The sequence below is a fragment of the Carcharodon carcharias genome, chromosome 20 (genome assembly GCF_017639515.1).
Source record: "Carcharodon carcharias isolate sCarCar2 chromosome 20, sCarCar2.pri, whole genome shotgun sequence".
NCBI lineage: Eukaryota > Metazoa > Chordata > Chondrichthyes > Lamniformes > Lamnidae > Carcharodon > Carcharodon carcharias.
Genome location: NC_054486.1, coordinates 32,720,064 through 32,742,586, shown reverse-complemented (window position 1 = coordinate 32,742,586; position 22,523 = coordinate 32,720,064). Strand labels below are relative to the sequence as shown.

The 22,523-nt window shown below is 47.5% G+C and overlaps 1 protein-coding gene across 1 annotated transcript in view; it reads left to right on the top strand.

The window, feature by feature from the left end:
• Nucleotides 1-22,523, top strand: part of sptbn5 (spectrin, beta, non-erythrocytic 5) — a 283,694-nt gene that overhangs the window by 93,897 nt on the left and 167,274 nt on the right. Inside the window, exons 27-30 of the mRNA XM_041214166.1 lie at nucleotides 81-197; nucleotides 4,791-4,954; nucleotides 5,259-5,391; nucleotides 8,047-8,192. Of these exons, the coding sequence (XP_041070100.1) occupies nucleotides 81-197; nucleotides 4,791-4,954; nucleotides 5,259-5,391; nucleotides 8,047-8,192 (560 nt within the window). The remainder of the gene's footprint in view (nucleotides 1-80; nucleotides 198-4,790; nucleotides 4,955-5,258; nucleotides 5,392-8,046; nucleotides 8,193-22,523) is intronic.

The following is a 22,523-nucleotide window of genomic DNA, read 5'->3' as shown; positions in this document are numbered from 1 at the left end:
ACTGCACTTACTTCAAATCTGGTACAATTCTGTCCATAGTTCCTAATGACAATATAACTGATTGCTGATTTTTAACTCAGTTTCTTGCAGATGCCTCAGAGCTGGAAGCCTGGGCAGCAGAAAAGCATCAGCTTGTCTCAAGTGAGGATTACGGGAAGAATGAAGCTGTCACTCTGAAGCTTATTAAGAACCATAAGGTAGGTGTAATCTTCAAAGTGGCAACTTGTCTACCGGTGACATTCAATATCCACATTCTTTGCTTAAATACACCACTAGAGAGAACCCATTCAAATTAACTTTAGAGTAAATGCTGTGAAACAGTGAGTAAATATTTAAGTTATCCCAACTTGCAGCTACTGTACAGTTCATTTGTTAACTGCAGTAGGTATCCCTTGTGGTGTTACAGGAAGTTGAAGGATTCAGTCTCCCTAACCTGTCTCTGTCCCTTGTGTCTTTCTCTGGTTTCTTCATATATTTCTTCTCTCTTCTCATCTTAGTCATCAAGATAAGCTAAGAAAGCTGTGATTCTGTATTTTAGAGAAGTGAGTGATTAGAGTGATCTGTTTGAGATTTATAAGATGACGAAGAGATTAGATGGTATTTTGTCCCAACAGTTTGTTCCAACTAACTGCATTAGGGAAGGCAAGGGGGTCACCATTTCAAGTTGTGTAAAGTCAGGTCGAAATTAGATGTCAGGAGGTGGTACATTTCCCTGAGAATAGGGAACCTCTAGAACAGGCTGCCTGCTCTTGCAGTGGACACCGATTCGCTGAATTCCTTTAAGTGAAAGCTGGACCTGTTTCTAGTTGGTGTGGAAATTACTTCATACAAAAGATCGGCACTGCAAGAAATTATTAGGGCCACAGTGATCTCCTGGAGGTGGTGGAGGTGGTGGGGCAGAGGTTGGAGAGGAATTACAGAATCACAGTGCAGAAGAGGCCCTTCAGCCCATCAAGTCTGCACTGACACATGAGAGACACCTGACCTACCTACCTAATCCCATTTACTAGCACTTGGCCCATAGCCTTGAATGTTATGACGTGCCAAGTGCTCATCCAGGTACTTTTTAAAGGATGTGAGGCAACCCGCCTCCACAACCCTCCCAGGCAGTGCATTCCAGACCGTCACCACCCTCTGGGTAAAAAAATTTCTCCTCACATCCCCCCTAAACCTCCTGCCCTTCACCTTGAACTTATGTCCCCTCGTAACCCTTCAACTAAGGGGAACAGCTGCTCCCTATCCACCCTGTCCATGCCCCTCATCATCTTGTACACCTCGATCAGGTCGCTCCTCAGTCTTCTCTGCTCAAACGAAAACAACCCAAGTCTATGCAACCTCTCTTCATAACTTAAATGTTTCATTCCAGGCAACATCCTGGTGAATCTCCTCTGCACCCCCTCCAGTGCAATCACATCCTTCCTATAATGTGGCGACCAGAACTGCACACCGTACTCCAGCTGTGGCCTCACCAAGATTCTATACAACTCCAACATGACCTCTCTACTTTTGTAATCTATGCCTCAATTGATAAAGGCAAGTGTCCCATATGCCTTTTTCACCACCCCACTAACATGCCCCTCCGCCTTCAGAAACCTATGGACACACACGCCAAGATCTCTTTGTTCCTCAGAACTTCCTAGTGTCATGCCATTCATTGAATACTTCCTTGTCAAATTACTCTTTTCAAAGCGTATCACCTCACACTTTTCAGGGTTAAATTCCATCTGCCACTTATCTGCCCATTTGACCATCCCGTCTATATGTTCCTGCAGCCCAAGACACTCAACCTCACAGTTAACCACCAGGCCAATCTTTGTGTCATCCGCAAACTTACTAATCCTACACCCCCACATAGTCATCTATGTCATTTATATAAATGACAAATAATAGGGGACCCAACACAGATCCCTGTGGTACGCCACTGGACACTGGCTTCCAGTCACTAAAGCAGCCTTCTGTCATTACCCTCTGTCTCCTACAACTAAGCCAATTTTGAATCCACCTTATCAAATTACCCTGTATCTCATGTGCATTTGCCTTCTTTATAAGCCTCCCATGTGGGACCTTGTCAAAGGCTTTGCTGAAGTCCATATAAACTACATCAACTGCATTACCCTCATCTATACACCTGGTCATCTTCTCAAAAAATTCAATCAAATTTCAATGGAATTTCCCAGCTATTTTAACCACATAATACTGCACCAAAGAAAGAGATATTAATAGGTAGATTATAAGCAGCAGAGTTCTGAATGAACTTGTGTTTATGGAGGGTTGAAGGCAGGAGGCTTGCTGGCCAGGAGAGTAACGGAGATGACAAAGGCATGGATAAGGATTTTGACCACAGATGAACTGAGACAGAGATGGGGACAAACAATGTTACGGAGGAAGAAGTAGGTGGTCTTTGTGTTGGAAAGAATATGTGAGCTCAGCTCAAAGTCGAATAGGACATTGAGGTTGTGAATGGTCTGGTTCAGCCTGAGACACTGGCTGAGGAAGGGGATAGAATCGGTGGTGAAGAAATGGAGTTCCTGGTGGGAGTTGAAAACAATGGCTTTGGGCTTCCCATATGGACGTGAAGGAAATTATGACTCATCTAGGGCTGCATGTCAGAGAAGTAGTCATATAACACAGAGCTGTTGGAGAGTTAGATGAGGTTACCATCCATGTGGTAGCTGATCACATGTCTGTGAATGGCATTATCAAAGGACAGAGATGGGAGCCAAGGATTGATCCTTGGGGGACTCTATAAGTAGGAGTGTTAGGGCAGGGAGAGAAGCCATTGCTGGAGATTCTCTGGATTGGTAAGAATGGAATCAGGTAAGGGTACTCCCACCAAGCTGGATGATGGAGGAGAGGCTTTGGAGGAGAATGATGTGGTTAACTGTATGCGGACAGGTTGAGAAGGGTAAGGGGGTTAGTTTGCCATGATCATAGTCACAAACAGTGTCATTGGTAACTTTGATAAGGGTTGCTTCAGTATTGTGGTAGGTGCAGAAACCTGATTGGAGATGTTCAAACATGAAGTTGCAGGAAAGATATGCACAGATTTGGAGGCAACAACATGCTCAAGGACTTTGGAGAGAAAATGAGATTGGAGATGGGGCTGCAGTTATAATCGCTGTGGGTCTTAGCTTCAGTTGTTCTTGGTTAAGATCGATAGAGACTGTTGGAGACAAGGCTGTTGGTAAACTTTACCTTTTATTAAACATTCTTCTAACTATATACAAGATAAGTCTTAGCATGAGGCTTCACATAGAACTATCTCATAGCATACCCTGTTGTCATGTGATCTTACATCATTGATGATGCAGACTGAATATTTACATTAACCCTTTACACTACACCTTCCCCCAAGCCTCTGACTCTATTAAGTACATTATATACATTATCTTACAGTTTGCAAAGACAGAGGGGTTTACAATCAATAGCTGGGGTGAGGGATTACTGAGTGATAGTGTGGGGGAACTGGATTAACATCAGTGGAGATGCAGTCAGTAACACAGGGTGCTGGGGGCAGGGGTATAGTGAGTGACAATGTGAGGAATCTGGATTAGCATTATCCCAGATTCCCTCAGTTGATATCTTCTTTGTAATTTAGCCATTAGATTTTGTTACAGCTATACAAAGCCCTGATCAGAACAGATCTGGAGTACTGTGTGCAGTTCAGGCTACCACACCTGAGAAAGGATATAGAAGGAATGCAACACAGATTCACCAGACTGGCACCTGGACTCCAAGAGTTCGATATGAGGAGAGATTACATAAACTATCCTTGTATCCCGTGGAATGTAGAATGCTAAAGAATGTTTTGATTGAGATTTTTAGGACTTTTCAAGGAATTGATAGGGTAAATAAGGGGAGATTTCTTCCACCAGAAGTCAAGGGGACATAACCTTAAAAATTAGAGACAAGCCATTCAGGAGAGAAGCTAGGAAATATTTTTTCACACAAAGTGTGGTAGAAGTGTAGAACACTTTCCCACAAAGTACACTGCGTGCTAGCTCAATTAATAATTTTAAATTTGAGAGCAATAGATTTTTGCTAGCCAAGGGTATTAAAGGATATGGAGCTAAGGTGGCTGGATGGAGTTTGGTTACAAATGATTGAATGGAGGAATAGACTTGAAGTCCTGTTCTGTAATAGATTTCAGAAAATAATAGCTGTGTGATGCAAGTGAGATACAATAAGCACAAAGAATATGGGCTGGAGTAGAAGATAGCATTCAATAACCCTGCATCTCAAACAATATTTAATTGTACAGGCAGTCACTGCCCATCATGGATTTCAACAAAGAGAATGGTAAATGGTTCCTAACCTTGTTGTAAAAAAAAAATACAGCTGCAACCATTATGCAGATATAAAGAAAAGGTTTGAACGCTGGCAATACAGAGTTGGATGGTCAGCACCTAAAGGAGGAAAGATGGGTTCATGTTTTGACTGTGGTCTATGTGGTAAATGGCCACCCTCAAATATTGATCTGTCTCCCTTTTAGATGCTGACAGCTCTATTCTGGTCCTTTACCTCTATTTGGTCCTGACAGGTGATTGTTTTCCATGTGCTCAGAAAATCATCCAATTCATCGCAGCCCCTGGGTGCCTGCAGCAGTCAGCTTGCTCGCTCCACAAGGGGTTGCAATCTAACCGCCAAGCACTGGGTTTCTCTCCTCCGTGATGATGGCACCTCTGCTGGGTGTCACTGAATTTCACCTTATCATATGGATGACAGAGGTGTGACCTCTCTCCTTTCTTGTGCCTCCTCGCACTCTTTTAATCTGCCCAATTTTTCTTCAGGCTTTGGAGCGGCATATCCAGGATTACGAAGGCCTTGCAGAGGAACTAGACCGGATTTCTAAGGATCTTCCACTCAGAGGACTCATCACATTTGACATGGTGGATGAGCCTCAGGAACAGATTCATCAGCAGTTTAAGAAACTGCGAGAACGTGCAACAGTCAGGTACATGGACTGTGATCTTAATTTTTCTGACCCCCGCTTACTTCATGGCTTCTATAGGGCCTATCAGCTCTGAAATATTGTCTTTTTATAACAGTTAGAAAGTGACGAGTGTTAAGCAATGATAACAGTTCTGTTTAAATACACTGAATCCAAGAATGATCATGGATTAGCAATTTCTACCCTGGGTGAGTGTGTGTGTGTGTGTAACAATCCATGCTGTGTGTACAGGGACACCATGCGGAGACCTGATGTAGGGAATACGTTTGAAGGTGAGAGGTTGACTTGAAATGTTTTTCATCCCCAGGATGAAGAAATTAGAAGAAACGTTGGGATTCCATGAGTACCTGCGAGAAATTGGGGAACTTGAGGCGTGGGTCACACAGCAGAAGCAAACTGCCAGCTCTGAGGACTATGGGAATGACTACCAACATGTGCTGGTAATGATGGTCTCAATTTTTTCCTGCACAATGTAACTCTCCTGGCCAATCCTATGACCAATGTTATTTCCTTCCTGTATCATTAATTCTACCTTCACAACTTTCTCACCACTTGCACAAATGAACATCCAGTAATGGGAAAACCTCAACTCATCATGCTGGTCACTGACTGCCTATTCTGACCCCTGAACTATTATCTGTGTTGAACTCTACATCATTCCTCTATCACTGAAACACTCAAAAATATCTCTGTAACCTCCAAGCTCAACCTTTCCTTTGCTCACCTAGCCATCCTCCTCAGCTTTACCCTACAGGAGCAACAAATCATTCAGAACTCTGCTACTGCAGTCAAATCTCATACTATGCTCGTGCATCAACTCAGCCCTTAGTGAATGCCATATGTTCCCATATAACCTTTCATCCCAAAGAGAGAGAATGATCAAGCAGTTACAGGAAGAGAAACAGCTGGAGGAGACCAACCTTGCCCTACTTAAGAAATTCTGCAGCTCTGCCTCTGCAACTCTCCTGCTCTATCCCCCAACCCACAGTCACTCTCCCAGCTTACACCCACTGCAAATCCCTCTTGTTCTCTCTCCCCCAAACCCATGCCCACGTCTTCAACTCACACACACTGCAAATGTCTCCTGTTCTCTTTCTCAACCCACACCCTATCCCTGAGCTTTTACCCACTGCAACTCCTCCTGCTCTTCCCTACCCCACAACTTATGTTCCAGCTCACACCCACTGCAAGCCTCATCTGTTCTCTCCCCAGTTCACACTCTCTCCCTCAGCTCACACCCACTGTAACCCTCTTTGGCTGTCCCCAAGCTCACGCCTTCCTCCCCAGCTCATGACCTCTGCTCTACCTCGTACACTTTATCTCAGCTAACCCCCACATTGTGATCCTTGGGTTCAAGATATATTCATCAGTGATGTGATGAGCCATAGGCTGAGCAGATAGAATCATAGAATTCTACAGCACAGAAGGAGACCATTCAGACCCGCTCATGCCTGTGCTGCCTCCCTGAAAAAACTGTTCAATTGCATCCCACACCCCAACTTTTTCCCCGTAACTTTGCAAATTAGTTCTTTTCAAACACATGGCCAATTGTCTTTTCAAAGTTCCTATGGGATCTGAATTAATCACCATGCAGGCAGAATGTTCTACATCTTAACCCTCTGTGTGAAGAATTTCTCTTCATTTCCCCTCTAACTCTTTTTCCAATTATTTTAAATCTGGTTACCAATACATTTGCCAGAGAAAACAATTTCTCACTTCTTGCTCTATCAAAACCCCTCATAATTTTTAATACTGCTATTGGCTCTACCCCTGACCTTTTCTGACCTAAGATGAACAATTCCAACCTTTCCTATCACCACATAACCCAACTTCCTCAGGCCTGCCTGCTAAATCCCCTCTGTATAATCTCTGGGACCTTGACATTTTTCTCAAGGATTGTACACAATACTCCAGCTGAGGCCTAACCAGAGATTTTTAAAGGTTTAGCATGACATCTTTGCTTTTGAATTCAATACTCAGAATTACAAAACCAGCTATCCTAATCACTTTTTTCATCCGCCTTCTCAACTTGCCACCTTCAAAGATTTGTGAATATTCATTCCCTGGTGCTCCTGTTCTTGCAGCTCCTCAAAGTAGCAGAATTTAGATGATACTTCCTCTCCATGTTATTTTTCTCATCATTTCACATTTACCCACATTAAGTTGCAGCTCCCATGTATCCGCTCACTTCACTAATCCTCCTGTTGCCACCTTGCTCACTATGTAATGTGCTGTATTGTCTTCAAAATTTTTCTCTCTATATCCAAGATCAGGTCATTTATATATAACAAGACAAGCATTGGCTCTAAGACAAACCCTGGGAAACACCGCTACATACTTCTTTTCAGTCAGAAAAAAGTTGCTTCAGCAGTATTCTCTGCCTCCTATTCCATAGCCAATTATGTACCCAAGTCCTTCTATCCCAGATCCTTCTATTTTCTGAATAAGTCTGTTATGTTTTAATTTATGAAATGTCTTTTGAAAGTCCATATTTACAATTTCTACTACACCACCTTCCTCAACCTTCTCTGTTGCTTCCTTGTAAAATATCTTCAGGCTATTCAGATTGCTTTGACTTTAACAAATCCATGCTGGCTGTTCCTTATTGACCCACGCTCCACAAAGTGACAATGGCTTCTAGTAAAAACAATTCCACAGCTCCGGAGCTTAGTGCTGCTGTACAGATGGATTCTCTGTGACCAGGGCTGCTTCTTTACTTCTGCAATTTCTTTCTAGTCTGGGTGTTACAGGTTCAAGATACTTGGGCACCTGAATAAAAATGACCATTTTTCCTATGTGAGTAGTCACTGAGCTTGGTCCTGTCACCAGCCACAGGATGGCAAAGCCTGGATACTTCTCAGCTGAGAAGTCCTTGCTGCTCGATCTCCCAGGTAAAGGGACAACACAGTTGTTTATAATGCCCTAACCTGGGATGGAAACTCAGCACAGATTAGTGATTTTGACCAGCTGCTTTATACTGTCCAATCAGACCCCTAAGGTGAGGGGTCCATTAAAATCACAACCTTTCATCTGCGGTGACAAACGGATTATAGAGTATAACTGATTGAAGTATTGGTGTGTTCTTGGCTTGTTAGCACCTGCGGGCATTGTATGAAGCTTTCCTGCATCAATTGGAGGCCGGTGAAGAGAGGATCCAGAATGTCCAGGCCTTGGTGAACAAGCTGGTTGACAAATGTCACCCTCAGTCCCAGGAAATCTCACAGAGACAGGATGCACTAAGGTAGAGTCACTAGTTACATCAAGAATTAATTTAAATACCACCTAATTTACTGGCAATGTATCTGTGGCTGAGGGTATCACAGAGTGCTCTATCTGAGAGTGAGGGGTGCGCAAGGTGCTGTATTTGAGAGTGAGGACTTCACAGGATGCTCTAAGTGAGAGTGAAAGTTTCACAGGGTGATTCATCTGAGACTAAGGAGTTTGCAGGGTGGTGCCTCTGAGGGTGAGGGGATCGCAGGATGCTGCATCTGAAAGTGAGGGGATCATAGGGTGCTGTATCTGAGAATGAGAGGTTCATAGAGTTGTGTATCTGTGAGGAAGGGGACCACGGGGTGGTCTATCTGAGTGAGGGTATTGCAGGGTGCTGTATTTGAAGAGTGCAGGGATTGCAAGATGCTGTATCTGAGAGTGAGGGGATTGCAGGGTGTAGTATCTAAGAGTGAGGGGATCGCAGGGTGCTGTAACAGGGAGTGAGGGGTTCGCAGGGGGCTGTATTTTAGAATGAGAATATCGCAGGGTGCTGTATCTATGAGCGAGGGGATCGCATGGGTGCTGTATGTGAGAGTGACGGGATCGCAGGGTGCTGTTTCTGTAACTGAGAGGATCACAGGTGCTGTATCTGAGAATGAGGGGATCACAGGGTGTTGCATGTGAGTGACGGGATCGCAGGGTGATGTTTCTGTAACTGAGAGGATCACAGAGTGAGAGGATTGCAGGGTGGCGTAACTGAGAGTGAGGAGCTCACGGGTGCTGTGTGTGAGAGTGAAGGGATAACAGCTGTTGTATCTGAGAGTGAGGGGCTCATAAGGTGCTGTATCTTTGAGTGAGGGGAACACAGGGTGCTGTATGTGAGAATGACAGAATCACAGGGGCTGTATCTGTAACTGAGAGGATCACAGGTGCTACTTCTGAGAGTGAGGGGATCACAGGGTGATATAACTGGGGAGTGAGAGGATCGCAGGATGGTGTAACTGGGGAGTGAGGGGATCACAGGGTGCTGTATCTATGCGTTAGGGAATCGCAGGCTAGTGTGGGGATCACAGGACACTGTATCTAGGAGTGGGGGGTTTGCAGGGTACTGCAACTGAGAGTGAGGGGATCGCAGGGTGCTGTAAACAGGGAGTGAGGGGATCACAGGGTGCTGTAACAGGGAATGAGGGGATCGCTGAGTGATGTCTTTGTGACTTAGGCAAATGAGTGTGCTGTACCTGAGAGTGACGTAATTGCAGGGTACTCCATTGGTGAGTGTGAGGATTGCAGGGCACTGTAACTATGTGTGAGAGTATTACATGGTGCTGTAACTGGGAGTGAGTGAGTGGATAGCAGGATGCTTTTTCTGAGAGTTAGGGAATGGCAGGATACTTGTAGTAACTGTGGCTTTAAGGAATGTAGTGACTGTAGCTTTTACTTAATGTGAGGCGTAGTATCACATGACAGTGTGAACGAATCAGCCCTAAGTGTGGGGAACCTTAGGGGTGAAGTTTTTTGTCCAGTTGTGGATCTTGATGGGAGCATGTAACTGCTCCTGAAGCCCTTTAAATAAAGTTCACTGTTTCTTATGAGAACTTGTCTGGAAAATCAAGTCTATAACAACTGGCAATGAGGATAAGTCAGTTCCGGTGCAGTTCTTCACCCAGTGAATGTGAGTATCTTGTTTTAAACAGAAGAAAAGGAAAATATACTCACCAAGTATGCCACTTTTTGGCAGGACCCCTTCGATTCAACCACAGGGGATTGGAGTCAACATATAGAACACCTTGGTTTCTTTTTCCAAGCAAACGAAATAACAGTGGAGGAAAAAAAGGAAAGCAATTCTCCTAACCGTCTGTGGGAGTAAAACTTGTAATTTAATCCGTAGTTTGACAGCCCCAAATGCTCCCAATTCAAATACCTTCAGCGAATTGGTAAACCTCATAAAGGGTCATTTTCAACCCAAACCCTCTGTAATCAAGCAGATATTCAAGTTTAATTCCAGAGTAAGATCCCAGGGAAGACCACAGCAACATACCTAGTAAAGTTGAAACAGCTAGCTGAACATTGTGACTTCGGGGAGACCCTAAACGATTTGTTAAGGGATCGTTTGGCCTGCGCTGTGCACAATGATGCCATTCAATGACAGTTATTAGCTGAAGTAAATGTTGATCTTAAAAGAACAATGTTAATAGCACTTGCGATGGAAAGCACCGAGCAGGAATCGCAGGCCTTACAGGGTGTACAAAATGGTACCTTTTTCCAGTTGGGATGAGAACAGACCATTAGGCATGATGTGAAAACCAGGGAGTCAGCCGCAAAGTGGGAGACAGTCCCTGATAGCCGAAAATTTTAAAAACATCCAGGAGACAGCTCAGCAACAAATCTGAAAATGAATTGTTACCTGTGTGGAAGTAACCATATCCCTGAAACTTGCCATTTTAAAGAGGTGGACTGCCATTATTTTCATAAAAGAGAGCTCATACTGAAGCAATGTAAAGCAAGATTGAGATAGACTCCCAGGCAGTGAACTAAACTGATCAAAGTGCATAATGTGGAAGAACCAGAAACCACTAATCCCAATGTTTATTCTCTATCTAATGTGAAAGTATGGAAAACAGAGCCAATCACTGTTACCCTACAGGTGAATGGAAAGCTTTTGATTATAGAAGTGGATATTGGTGCATCAACCACTGTAGTGTGGGGAGCACACATTCAAATATTTAAACAAGGGCACTCGACAATTGGGTATGGAGCAGACTTCAACCAAATTAAAAACATGCAAGGTGAAGTCATACAAGTGAAAGGTATTACCACTGTACCTGTTTATTACAAGCACCAGACAGCACAGCTCCCTATGATTGTAGTGGAAGGTGAAGGACCAAGTCTTCTAGGTTGTAATTGGCTGAGGGAAATTAACCTTTATTGGCCGGTGAGATTTCAAAGGGAAGCCAGAAGGGTTGCTGAGTTGGATAAAGATCAAGGCCAGGTACTTTAGAATGAACCTGGAGAGTCGAACGACCTTAACAGGATGCAAAAGGAGTGTGTAGCCATTCAGCAACCTAAGGAAATGAAGACTGTCTTAAACAGCAATATGGAAGAACAGCAGAAGAAGTTCAAAGAGACTCTGTTGAATTACAGAATTCAAGATGAAGCAAGTGAGCTTCGCAAACAAAAGCAAAACCTGTTGAAAGACACACTACAAGGATCCCTCAGGTCAAAGTTTGTACCTCTGGAAAATTATGAAGAGAAGCAGAATGAGTTTAACATCACTCTGAAGAAACTGTAAAACCAGCTGGCAGAGAAGATGCTGCAAGGTTCAAGGTTCCAGGAAGATGTCAAAAGATACAAGAAGGAGACAGAAGAGCTAAAGAATAGCTGAGTGAAACAAAAGAGGGATCAGAAGGAAAAGTTGTAGAACTTTCCAAAATGCAAGTGGGTGATGAAACCATGAGTAGCTGAATCCCTGAAGTAAACCATGTTGAAGTTTTGCCAGAGAGAAGCCTGGCCAACTGTGAAGTCAAAATGAAGGATGAGACTGAGCTCTGTGATAGACAGAAGAAGACAAGGTGGAAGATGTTTCAGAAAAGACAATGACCGACCACCCCCCACACTACTACAGGTCCAAAACCTTCAGAGTTACTTATGAACCGCTGCCTTCATACAAGATTAAGCCTGGTACTTCCCAATTTGGAGGGCAAGGTAGAGAACAGTCAAGGGAATCAAAATGTGACTCATGATTTGCATGGTCAAGAGCGAGAATTTACTATTGGTGAAACAGTATTTGTACGAAACTTCGGTGGTGGATCAAATCAGTTATCTGGTGTGATAGTTTCTGTGACCGGACCGTTGTTGTACCATGAAGATATGAAGGGCCAGATCACCTGAAAACACGTGGATCATTTGAGAAGAAGGGAGATACATCAACAAACTGATGTTCCACCTGTAACCATTGCAAAGCCAGTGGCCCCAGTTGTGATTGATCAACCAAGGATAGACATATCAAATGTCTCTGTCAGTGTGGATAACACTGAATTGCCTGTGGCTAAGGAGGTACCTGATGTTGCTGTGGTTCCAGAAAATAAAGATTCAGTAAGATATTCTAAAGTCATGGAGCTACAACATTCTACCCAGATTAGGAAACCACCAGAGAGACTGAACTTATAATTTCATAACCCTTGCATATATTTGTAATGTCATAAATGTAGTTATTCTTGTAAATACAAATTGCAAAAAAAAAAATTAAAGGGGGAGGAATGTAGTAATTGTAGCTTTAAGGAAAGTAGTGACTGTAGCGTTAAGATTTATTGTACTGTGTAGTATCACATGACAATGTGAATGAATCAGCCCTAAGTGTGGGGAACCTTAGGGGTGGAGTTTTTTGTTTAGTTGTGGATATTGATAGAAGCAAGTAACTGCTGCTGAAGCCCTGTAAATAAGGTTCACTGTTTCTTATGAGAAACCCGTCTGGAAAATCAAGCCCATAGCATTGCAGTATCTGAGAGTGAAGGCATAGCAAGTTGCTGTATCTGAGAATGAGGAGATCACAGGGTATTGTTTCTGAGAGTGAGGGGATCGCAGGGTGTTGTTTCTGAGAGGGTGGAGATCGCAGAGTGTGGTATCTGACAGTGAGGGGATTGCAGGATGCTGTATCTGGAGTGAGGGGATCACATGGTGCTATTTTGTGAGAGTGAGGGGATCGCAGACTGTGGTATCTGACAGTGAGGGGATTGCAGGATGCTGTATTTGGGAGTGAGGGGATCACATGGTGCTATGTTTTGAGAGTGAGGGGATCGCAGAGTGTGGTGTCTGACAGTGAGGGGTTTGCAGGAAGCTTTATCTGGGAGTGAGGGTTTCACATGGTGCTGTATCTAAGAGTGAGGGGATCGCAGGGTGCTGTATCTGAGAGTGAGGGGATCGCAGGGTGCAGTATATGAGACTGAGGGGATCGCAGGATGCTGTATCTGAGAGCGAGGGGATCGCAAGGTGCTGTATCTGAGAGCGAGGGGATCGCAGGGTGCTGTAACTGAGAGCGAGGGGATTGCAGGATGCTGTACCTGAAAGTGAGGGGATCGCACGCTGCTGTACCTGAGAGTGAGGGGATCACACGTTGCTGTACCTGAGAGTGAGGGGATCGCACGTTGCTGTATCTGAGAGTGATGGGATGGCAAGTGCTGTATCTGACAGTGAAGGTTTCGCAGGGTGCAGTATCTGAGACTGAGGAGATCGCAGTTTGCATTATCTGAGAGTGAGGGGATCACAGGGTGCTGTATCTGAGAGCGAGGGGATCGCAGGGTGCTGCATCTGAGAGTGACGGGATCACAAAGTGCAGCACCTGAGAGTGAGGGGATCGCAGAGTGCGGCATCTGAGAGTGAGGGGTTCACAGCTCCTCTATCTGAGAATGAGGGGATCACAGGCTACTCTATCTGAGAGTGAGGGGACGACACGGTGCTGTATCTGAGAGCGAGGGGAACGCACGGTGCTGTATCTGAGAGTGAGGGGATCACAAATTGCTGTATCTGAGAGTGAGGGGATTGCAAGTGCTCTATCTGAGAGTGAAAAGAATACTTGGTGGTGTAACTGGGAGTGAGTGAGGGGATGGCAGAGTGTTATAACTGATTGAGATGTTCCCAGGTTGCTCTATCTGAGAGTGAGAGGATCATAGGGTGCTGTAACTGGGAGTGAGTGAGAGGATCGCAGGGTGCTGTAACTGAGAGAGGGTTTTGCAGGGTGATATATCTGAGAATAAGGGGATTGCTGGTTGCTGTGTCTGAGAGTGAGGGGATCTCAGTGTGCTGTATCTGAGAGTGAATGGATCACAGGGGCCTGTAAATGAGAGGGAAAGATCGCAGAGTGCTGTACCTGAGAGTGAATGAGGGGATTGCAATGTGCTGCACCTGAGAGTGAGGCAATGGCAGTTTGCTGTATCTGTGAGTAGGGGGATCGCAGGGTGCTGTAATCAGAGTGAGTGAGGGGATGCAGGGTGCTCTATCTGAGCTCGAGGGGATCACCGAGTGATGTACCTGAGAATTAGGCAATCGGGTGTGCTGTATCTGGGAGCGAGGGGCTCACAAGGGGCTGTATCTGAGAGTGTGAGGATTGCAGGGTGCTCTATCTGAGAGTGAGGGGATTGAAGGGTTCTGTAAGTAGGAGTGAGTGAGAGGATCATAGGATGCTGTAGCTAAGACTGAGGGGATCCCACTGTGCTTTATCTGAGAGTTAGGCGATCGAGGGTGCTGTATCTGGGCATGAGTTGTTTGTAGGTTGCTGCATCTGAGAGCAAGGAGATCGCAGAGTGCTGCATCTGAGAGTGAGGGGATTGCAGAATACTGCACCTGAGAGTGAGGGGATCGCAGAGTGCTGCATCTGAGAGTGAAGGGATTGCAGAGTGCTGTATCTACGAATGAGGGGATCGCAGAGTGCTCTATCTGAGAGTGAGGGGTTCACAGCTACTCTATTTGAGAGTGAGGGATTCTCAGGCTGCTCTATCTGAGAATTAGGGGATCATAGGCTGCTCTATCTGAGAGTGAGTGGGTTGCAGAGTGCTGTATCTGAGAGTGAGGGGTTCGCAGGCTGCTCTATTTGAGAGTGAGGTGATCGCAGGCTGCTCTATCTGGGAGTGAGGGGATTGCAGAATGCTGTATCTGAGAGTGAGGGGTTCACAGTCTGCTCTATCTGAGAGTGCGGAGATCGCAGGCTGCTCTACCTGAGAGTGAGGGGATTGCAGAGTGCTGTATCTGAGAGTGAGCGGATCACAGGATGATGTGTCTGAGAGTTAAGCGATTGCTGGCAGGCTTTGGGAGTGAGGGGATCGCAAGGTGCTGTAACTGGAAGCGAGAGAATTGCAGAGTGGTGTATCTGAGAGCTAGGCAACCAAGTGTCCTGTATCTGAGAGTGGGGGATTCACAGGGTTCTGTGTCTGAGAGTGAGGAGATTGCAAGGTGTTCCACTGGTGAGTGTCAGGATCTCAGGGTGCTGTAACTGAGAGTAAGAGTATTGCTGGGTGCTGTAACTCGAAGTGAGTGAGGGGCTGGCAGGATGCTGTATCTGAGAGTGAGGGGATCGCAGGGTGCAGTATATGAGACTGAGGGGATCACACGGTGCTGTAACTGTGAGTGACATTATCACTGGGCCCTGTAATTCGGAGTGAATGAGAGGACAGCAGGGTGCTGCATCTGAGAGTGAAGGAATGGCAGGGTGCTATATCTGAGTGTGAAGGGATTGGAGGGTGCTGTATCTGAGAATGAGGAATGCTTGGTGCTGTAACTGGGAGTGAAAGAATTGCAGGTTGCTGTAGTTAAGAGTGAGGGGACCTCAGGGTGCTGTGTCTGAGGGTGAGGGAATTGCAGAATGCTGTATATGAGAGTGAGGAGATGGCAGGGTGAGATCTGAGTGTGGAGATGACAGGGTGCTGTAACTGGGAATGAGGGGATGACAGGGTGCTGTAACTGGGAATGAGGGGATCACAGGGTGCTGTATCTGAGAGTGAGGGGATGGCAGGGTGCTGTAACTGGGAGTGAAGGGATGGCAGAGTGCTGTATCTGAGAGTGAGGGGATCGCAGGATGCAGTATATGAGACTGAGGGGATCGCAGGGTGCTGTATCTGAGAACGAGGGGATCGCAGGGTGCTGTATCTGAGAACGAGGGGATCGCAGGGTGCTGTATCTGAGAGTGAGGGGATCGCAGGGTGCTGTACCTGAGAGTGAGGGGATAACACGTTGCTGTATCTGAGAGTAATGGGGTCGCAAGTGCTGTATCTGACAGTGAGGGTTTCGCAGGGTGCAGTATCTGAGAGTGAGGAGATCGCAGGATGCGTTATCTGAGAGTGAGGGGATCACACAGTGCTGTATCTGAGAGCAAGGGGACTACACGGTGCTGTATCTGAGAGCGAGGGGATTGCAGGGAGCTGTCTCTGAAAGCGAGGGGATTGCAGAGTGCTGTATCTGAGAGTGAGGGGATCACAGGGTGATGTTTCTGAGAGTTAAGCGATTGCAGGCAGGTTTTGAGAGTGAGGGGATCGCATGGTGCTTTAACTTGGAGTGAGAGAATTACAGAGTGGTGTATCTGAGAGCTATGCAACCAAAGGTCCTGTATCTGAGAGTGGGGGATTCGCAGGGTTCTGTGTCTGAGAGTGAGGAGATTGCAAGGTGTTCCACTGGTGAGTGTCAGGATCCCAGGGTGCTGTAACTGAGAGTAAGAGTATCGCTGGGTGCTGTAACTCAAAGTGAGTGAGGGGATGGCAGGATGCTGTATCTGAGAGTGAGGGGGTCGCAGGGTGCAGTATATGAGAACTGAGGGGATCACACGGTGCTGTAACTGTGAGTGAGATTATCGCTGGGCGCTGTAACTTGGAGTGAATGAGAGGACAGCAGAGTGCTGCATCTGAGAGTGAAGGAATGGCAGGGTGTTATATCTGAGTGTGAAGGGATTGGAGGGTGCTGTATCTGAGAATGAGAGGAATGCTTGGTGCTGTAACTGGGAGTGAAAGGGTCGCAGGTTGCTGTAAATGGGAGTGAAAGAATTGCAGGTTGCTGTAGTTAAGAGTGAGGGGACCTCAGGGTGCTGTGTCTGAGGGTGAGGGAATTGCAGGATGCTGTATATGAGAGTGAGGAGATGGCAGGGTGAGATCTGAGTGTGGAGATGACAGGGTGCTGTAACTGGGAATGAGGGGATGACAGGGTGCTGTAACTGGGAATGAGGGGATCACAGGTTGCTGTAACTGGGAGTGAGGGTTGGCAGAGTGCTGTATCTGAGAGTGAGGGGATGGCAGAGTGCAGTATATGAGACTGAGGGGATCGCAGGGTGCTGTGTCTGAGAGCGAGGGGATCGCAGGCTGCTGTGTCTGAGAGCGAGGGGATCGCAGGGTGCTGTACCTGAGAGTGAGGGGATCTCACAGTGCTGTATCTGAGAGTGATGGGGTCGCAAGTGCTGTACCTGACAGTGAGGGTTTCGCAGGGTGCAGTATCTGAGAGTGAGGAGATCGCAGGATGCGTTATTTGAGAGTGAGGGGATCTCACAGTGCTGTATCTGAGAGCGAGGGGACTACACGGTGCTGTATCTGAGAGCGAGGGGATCGCAGGGTGCTGTATCTGAGAGCGAGGGGATCGCATGGTGCTGTATCTGAGAGCGAGGGGATTGCAGGGTGCTGTATCTGAGAGCGAGGAGATCGCAGAGTGCTGTATCTGAGAGTGAGGGGATCACAGGGTGATGTGTCTGAGAGTTAAGCGATTGCAGGCAGGTTTTGGGAGTGAGGGGATCGCATGGTGCTGTAACTGGGAGCGAGAGAATTGCAGAGTGATGTATCTGAGAGCTATGCAACCAAGTGTCCTCTATCTGAGAGTGGGGGATTCGCAGGTTTCTGTGTCTGAGAGTGAGGAGATTGCAAGATGTTCCATTGGTGAGTGTGTGGATCCCAGGGTGCTGTAACTGAGAGTAAGAGAATCACTGGGTGCTGTAACACGAAGTGAGTGAGGGGATGGCAGGATGCTGTATCTGAGAGTGAGGGGATGGCAGGGTGCAGTATATGAGACTGAGGGAATCGCAGGGTGCTGTATCTGAGAGCGAGGGGATCGCAGGGTGCTGTATCTGAGAGTGAGGGGATAACACGGTGTGGTACCTGAGAGTGAGGGGATCACACGATGTGGTACCTGAGAGTGAGGGGATCACACGATGTGGTACCTCAGAGTGAGGGGATCACAGGTTGCTGTATCTGAAAGTGATGGGATCGCAAGTGCTGTATCTGACAGTGAGGGTTTCGCAGGGTGCAGTATCTGAGAGTGAGGAAATCGCAGGATGCGTTATCTGAGAGTGAGGGGATCACACAGTGCTGTATCTGAGAGCGAAGGGATCGCAGGGTGCTGTATATGAGACTGAGGGGATCGCAGGGTGATTTATCTGAGATCAAGAGGATCGCATGGTGCTGTATCTGAGAGCAAGGGGATCGCAGGGTGCGTTATCTGAGAGTGAGGGGATCGTAGGGTGCTGTATCTGAGAGCAACGGGACTACACGGTGCTGTATCTGAGAGCGGGGGGATTGCAAAGTGCTGTATCTGAGAGTGAGGGGATCGCGGGTGCTGTATCTGAGAGTGAGGGGATTGCAAATGCTGTATCTGAGAGTGAGGGGATCACAGGGTGCTGTATCTGAGAGTGAGGGGATCACAGAGTGCTGTATCTGAGAGTGAGGGGATCATAGGGTGCTGTACCTGAGAGTGAGGGCATCACACGGTGTGGTACCTAAGAGTGAGGGGATCACACGTTGCTGTACCTGAGAGTGAGGGGATTGCAAGTGCTCTATCTGAGCGTGAAAAGATTACTTGGTTGTGTAACTGGGAGTGAGTGAGGGGATGGCAAAGTGTTATAACTGATTGAGATGTTCGCAGGTTGTTCTTTCTGAGAGTAAGAGGATCGCAGGGTGCTGTAACTGAGAGAGGGTTTTGCAGGGTGCTATATCTGAGAATAAGGGGATTGCTGGGTGCTGTGCCTGAGAGTGAGGGGATCTCAATGTGCTGTATCTGAGAGCGAGGGGATTGCAGGGAGCTGTCTCTGAGAGCGAAGGGATTGCAGAGTGCTGTATCTGAGAGTGAGGGGATCACAGGGTGATGTGTCTGAGAGTTAAGCGATTGCAGGCAGGTTTTGAGAGTGAGGGGATCGCATGGTGCTTTAACTGGGAGTGAGAGAATTACAGAGTGGTGTATCTGAGAGCTATGCAACCAAGGGTCCTGTATCTGAGAGTGGGGGATTCGCAGGGTTCTGTGTCTGAGAGTGAGGAGATTGCAAGGTGTTCCACTGGTGAGTGTCAGGATCCCAGGGTGCTGTAACTGAGAGTAAGAGTATCGGTGGGTGCTGTAACTCGAAGTGAGTGAGGGGATGGCAGGATGCTGTATCTGAGAGTGAGGGGATCGCAGGGTGCAGTATATGAGAACTGAGGGGATCACACGGTGCTGTAACTGTGAGTGAGATTATCGCTGGGCGCTGTAACTCGGAGTGAATGAGAGGACAGCAGGGTGCTGCATCTGAGAGTGAAGGAATGGCAGGGTGTTATATCTGAGTGTGAAGGGATTGGAGGGTGCTGTATCTGAGAATGAGAGGAATGCTTGGTGCTGTAACTGGGAGTGAAAGGATCGCAGGATGCTGTATATGAGAGTGAGGAGATGGCAGGGTGAGATCTGAGTGTGGAGATGACAGGGTGCTGTAACTGGGAATGAGGGGATGACAGGGTGCTGTAACTGGGAATGAGGGGATCACAGGATGCTGTATCTGAGAGTGAGGGTATCACAGGGTCCTGTAACTGGGAGTGAGGGGATGGCAGAGTGCTGTATCTGAGAGTGAGGGGATCGCAGGGTGCAGTATATGAGACTGAGGGGATCGCAGTGTGCTGTATCTGAGAGCGAGGGGATCACAGGGTGTTGTATCTGAGAGCGAGGGGATCACAGGGTGTTGTATCTGAGAGCGAGGGGATCACAGGGTGCTGTGTCTGAGAGCGAGGGGATCGCAGGATGCTGTACCTGAGAGTGGGGGGATCTCACAGTGCTGTATCTGAGAGTGATGGGGTCGCAAGTGCTGTATCTGACAGTGAGGTTTTCGCAGGGTGCAGTATCTGAGAGTGAGGAGATCGCAGGATCCGTTATCTGAGAGTGAGGGGATCTCACAGTGCTGTATCTGAGAGCGAGGGGACTACATGGTGCTGTATCTGAGAGCAAGGGGATCGCAGCGTGCTGTATCTGACAGCAAGGGGATTGCAGGGAGCTGTATCTGAGAGCGAGGAGATTGCAGAGTGCTGTATCTGAGAGTGAGGGGATCACAGGATGATGTGTCTGAGTGTTAAGCGATTGCAGGCAGGTTTTGGGAGTGAGGGGATCGCTTGGTGCTGTAATAGGGAGTGAGAGAATTGCAGAGTGTTGTATCTGAGAGCTATGCAACCAAGGGTCCTCTCTCTGAGAGTGGGGGATTCGCAGGTTTCTGTGTCTGAGAGTGAGGAGATTGCAAGATGTTCCATTGGTGAGTGTGTGGATCCCAGGGTGCTGTAACTGAGAGTAAGAGTATCGCTGGGTGCTGTAACTCGAAGTGAGTGAGGGGATGGCAGGATGCTGTATCTGAGAGTGAGGAGATCGCAGGGTGCAGTATATGAGAACTGAGGGGATCACACGGTGCTGTAACTGTGAGTGAGATTATCGCTGGGCGCTGTAACTCGGAGTGAATGAGAGGACAGCAGGGTGCTGCATCTGAGAGTGAAGGAATGGCAGGGTGCTATATCTGAGTGTGAAGGGATTGGAGGGTGCTGTATCTGAGAATGAGAGGAATGCTTGGTGCTGTAACTGGGAGTGAAAGGATCGCAGGTTGCTGTAAATGGGAGTGAAAGAATCGCAGGTTGCTGTAGTTAAGAGTGAGGGGACCTCAGGGTGCTGTGTCTGAGGGTGAGGGAATTGCAGGATGCTGTATATGAGAGTGAGGAGATGGCAGGGTGAGATCTGAGTGTGGAGATGACAGGGTGCTGTAACTGGGAATGAGGGGATGACAGGGTGCTGTAACTGGGAGTGAGGGGATCACAGGATGCTGTATCTGAGAGCGAGGGGATTGCAGGGTGCTTTATCTGAGAGCGAGGGGATTGCAGGGTGCTGTATCTGAGAGTGAGGCACTAACACGTTGCTGTATCTGAGAGTGATGGGGTCGCAAGTGCTGTATCTGACAGTGACCGTTTCGCAGGGTGCAGTATCTGAGTGAGGAGATCGCAGGATGCGTTATCTGAGTGAGGGGATCACACAGTGCTGTATCTGAGAGCGAGGGGACTACACGGTGCTGTATCTGAGAGCGAGAGGATCGCAGGGTGACGTATCTGAGAGCGAGGGGATCGCAGGGTGATATGTCTGAGAGTTAAGCGACTGCAGACCGGCTTTGGGAGTGAGGCGATCTCATGATGCTGTACCTGGGAGTGAGAGAATCGTAGAGTGATGTATCTGAGAGCTATGCAACCAAGGGTCCTGTATCTGAGAGTGGGGGATTCGCAGGTTTCTGTGTCTGAGAGTGAGGAGATTGCAAGGTGTTCCATTGGTGAGTGCGTGATTCCCAGGGTGCTGTAACTGTGAGTAAGAGTATCGCTGGGTGCTGTAACACGAAGTGAGTGAGGGGATGGCAGGATGCTGTATCTGAGAGTGAGGGAATCATAGGGTGCTGTATCTGAGAGTGAGGGGATAACACGGTGTGATACCTGAGAGTGAGGGGATCACACGGTGCGGTACCTCAGAGTGAGGGGATCACACGTTGCTGTATTTGAGAGTGATGGGTTCGCAAGTGGTGTATCTGACAGTGAGGGTTTCGCAGGGTGCAGTATCTGAGAGTGAGGAGATCGCAGGATGCGTTATCTGAGAGTGAGGCATTCACACAGTGCTGTATCTGAGAGCGAGGGGACTACACGGTGCTGTATCTGAGAGCGAGGGGAACACAGGGTGCTGCATCTGAACACGAGTGGATCGCAGGGTGCTGTATCTGAGAGTGAGGGGATCGCACGGTGCTGTATCTGAGACCGACGGGACTACGTGGTGCTGTATCTGAGAGCGAGGGGATTGCAAAGTGCTGTATCTGAGAGTGAGCGGATCACAGGGTGCTGTACCTGAGAGTGAGGGGATCATAGGGTGCTGTACCTGAGAGTGAGGGGATCAGGGGGTGCTGTACCTGCGAGTGAGCGGAACGCAAGTTGCTGTATCTGAGAATGAGGGGATCGCAGGGTGCAGTATCTGAGAATGAGGGGATCGCAGGATGCATTATCTGAGAGCGAGGGGATCACATAGTGCTGTATCTGAGAGCGAGGGGACTACACTGTGCTGTATCTGACAGTGAAGGGATTGCAAGTGCTCTATCTGAGAGTGAAAAGAATACTTGGTGGTGTAACTGGGAGTGAGTGAGGGGATGGCAGAGTGTTATAACTGATTGAGATGTTCGCAGGTTGCTCTATCTGAGAGTGAGAGGATCATAGGGTGCTGTAACTGGGAGTGAGTGAGAGGATCGCAGAGTGCTGTAACTGAGAGAGGGTTTTGCAGGGTGCTATATCTGAGAATAAGGGGATTGCTGGTTGCTGTGTCTGAGAGTGAGGGGATCTCAGTGTGCTGTATCTGAGAGTGAATGGATCACAAGGTCCTGTAAATGAGAGTGAAAGATCGCAGAGTGCTGTTCCTGAGCGTGAATGAGGGGATTGCAATGTGCTGCACCTGAGAGTGAGGCAATGGCAGTTTGCTGTATCTGTGATTAGGGGGATCGCAGGGTGCTGTAATCAGAGTGAGTGAGGGGATGCAGGGTGCTCTATCTGAGAGCAAAAGGATCACAGGGTGATGTAGCTGAGAGTTAGGCAATCGGGTGTGCTGTATCTGG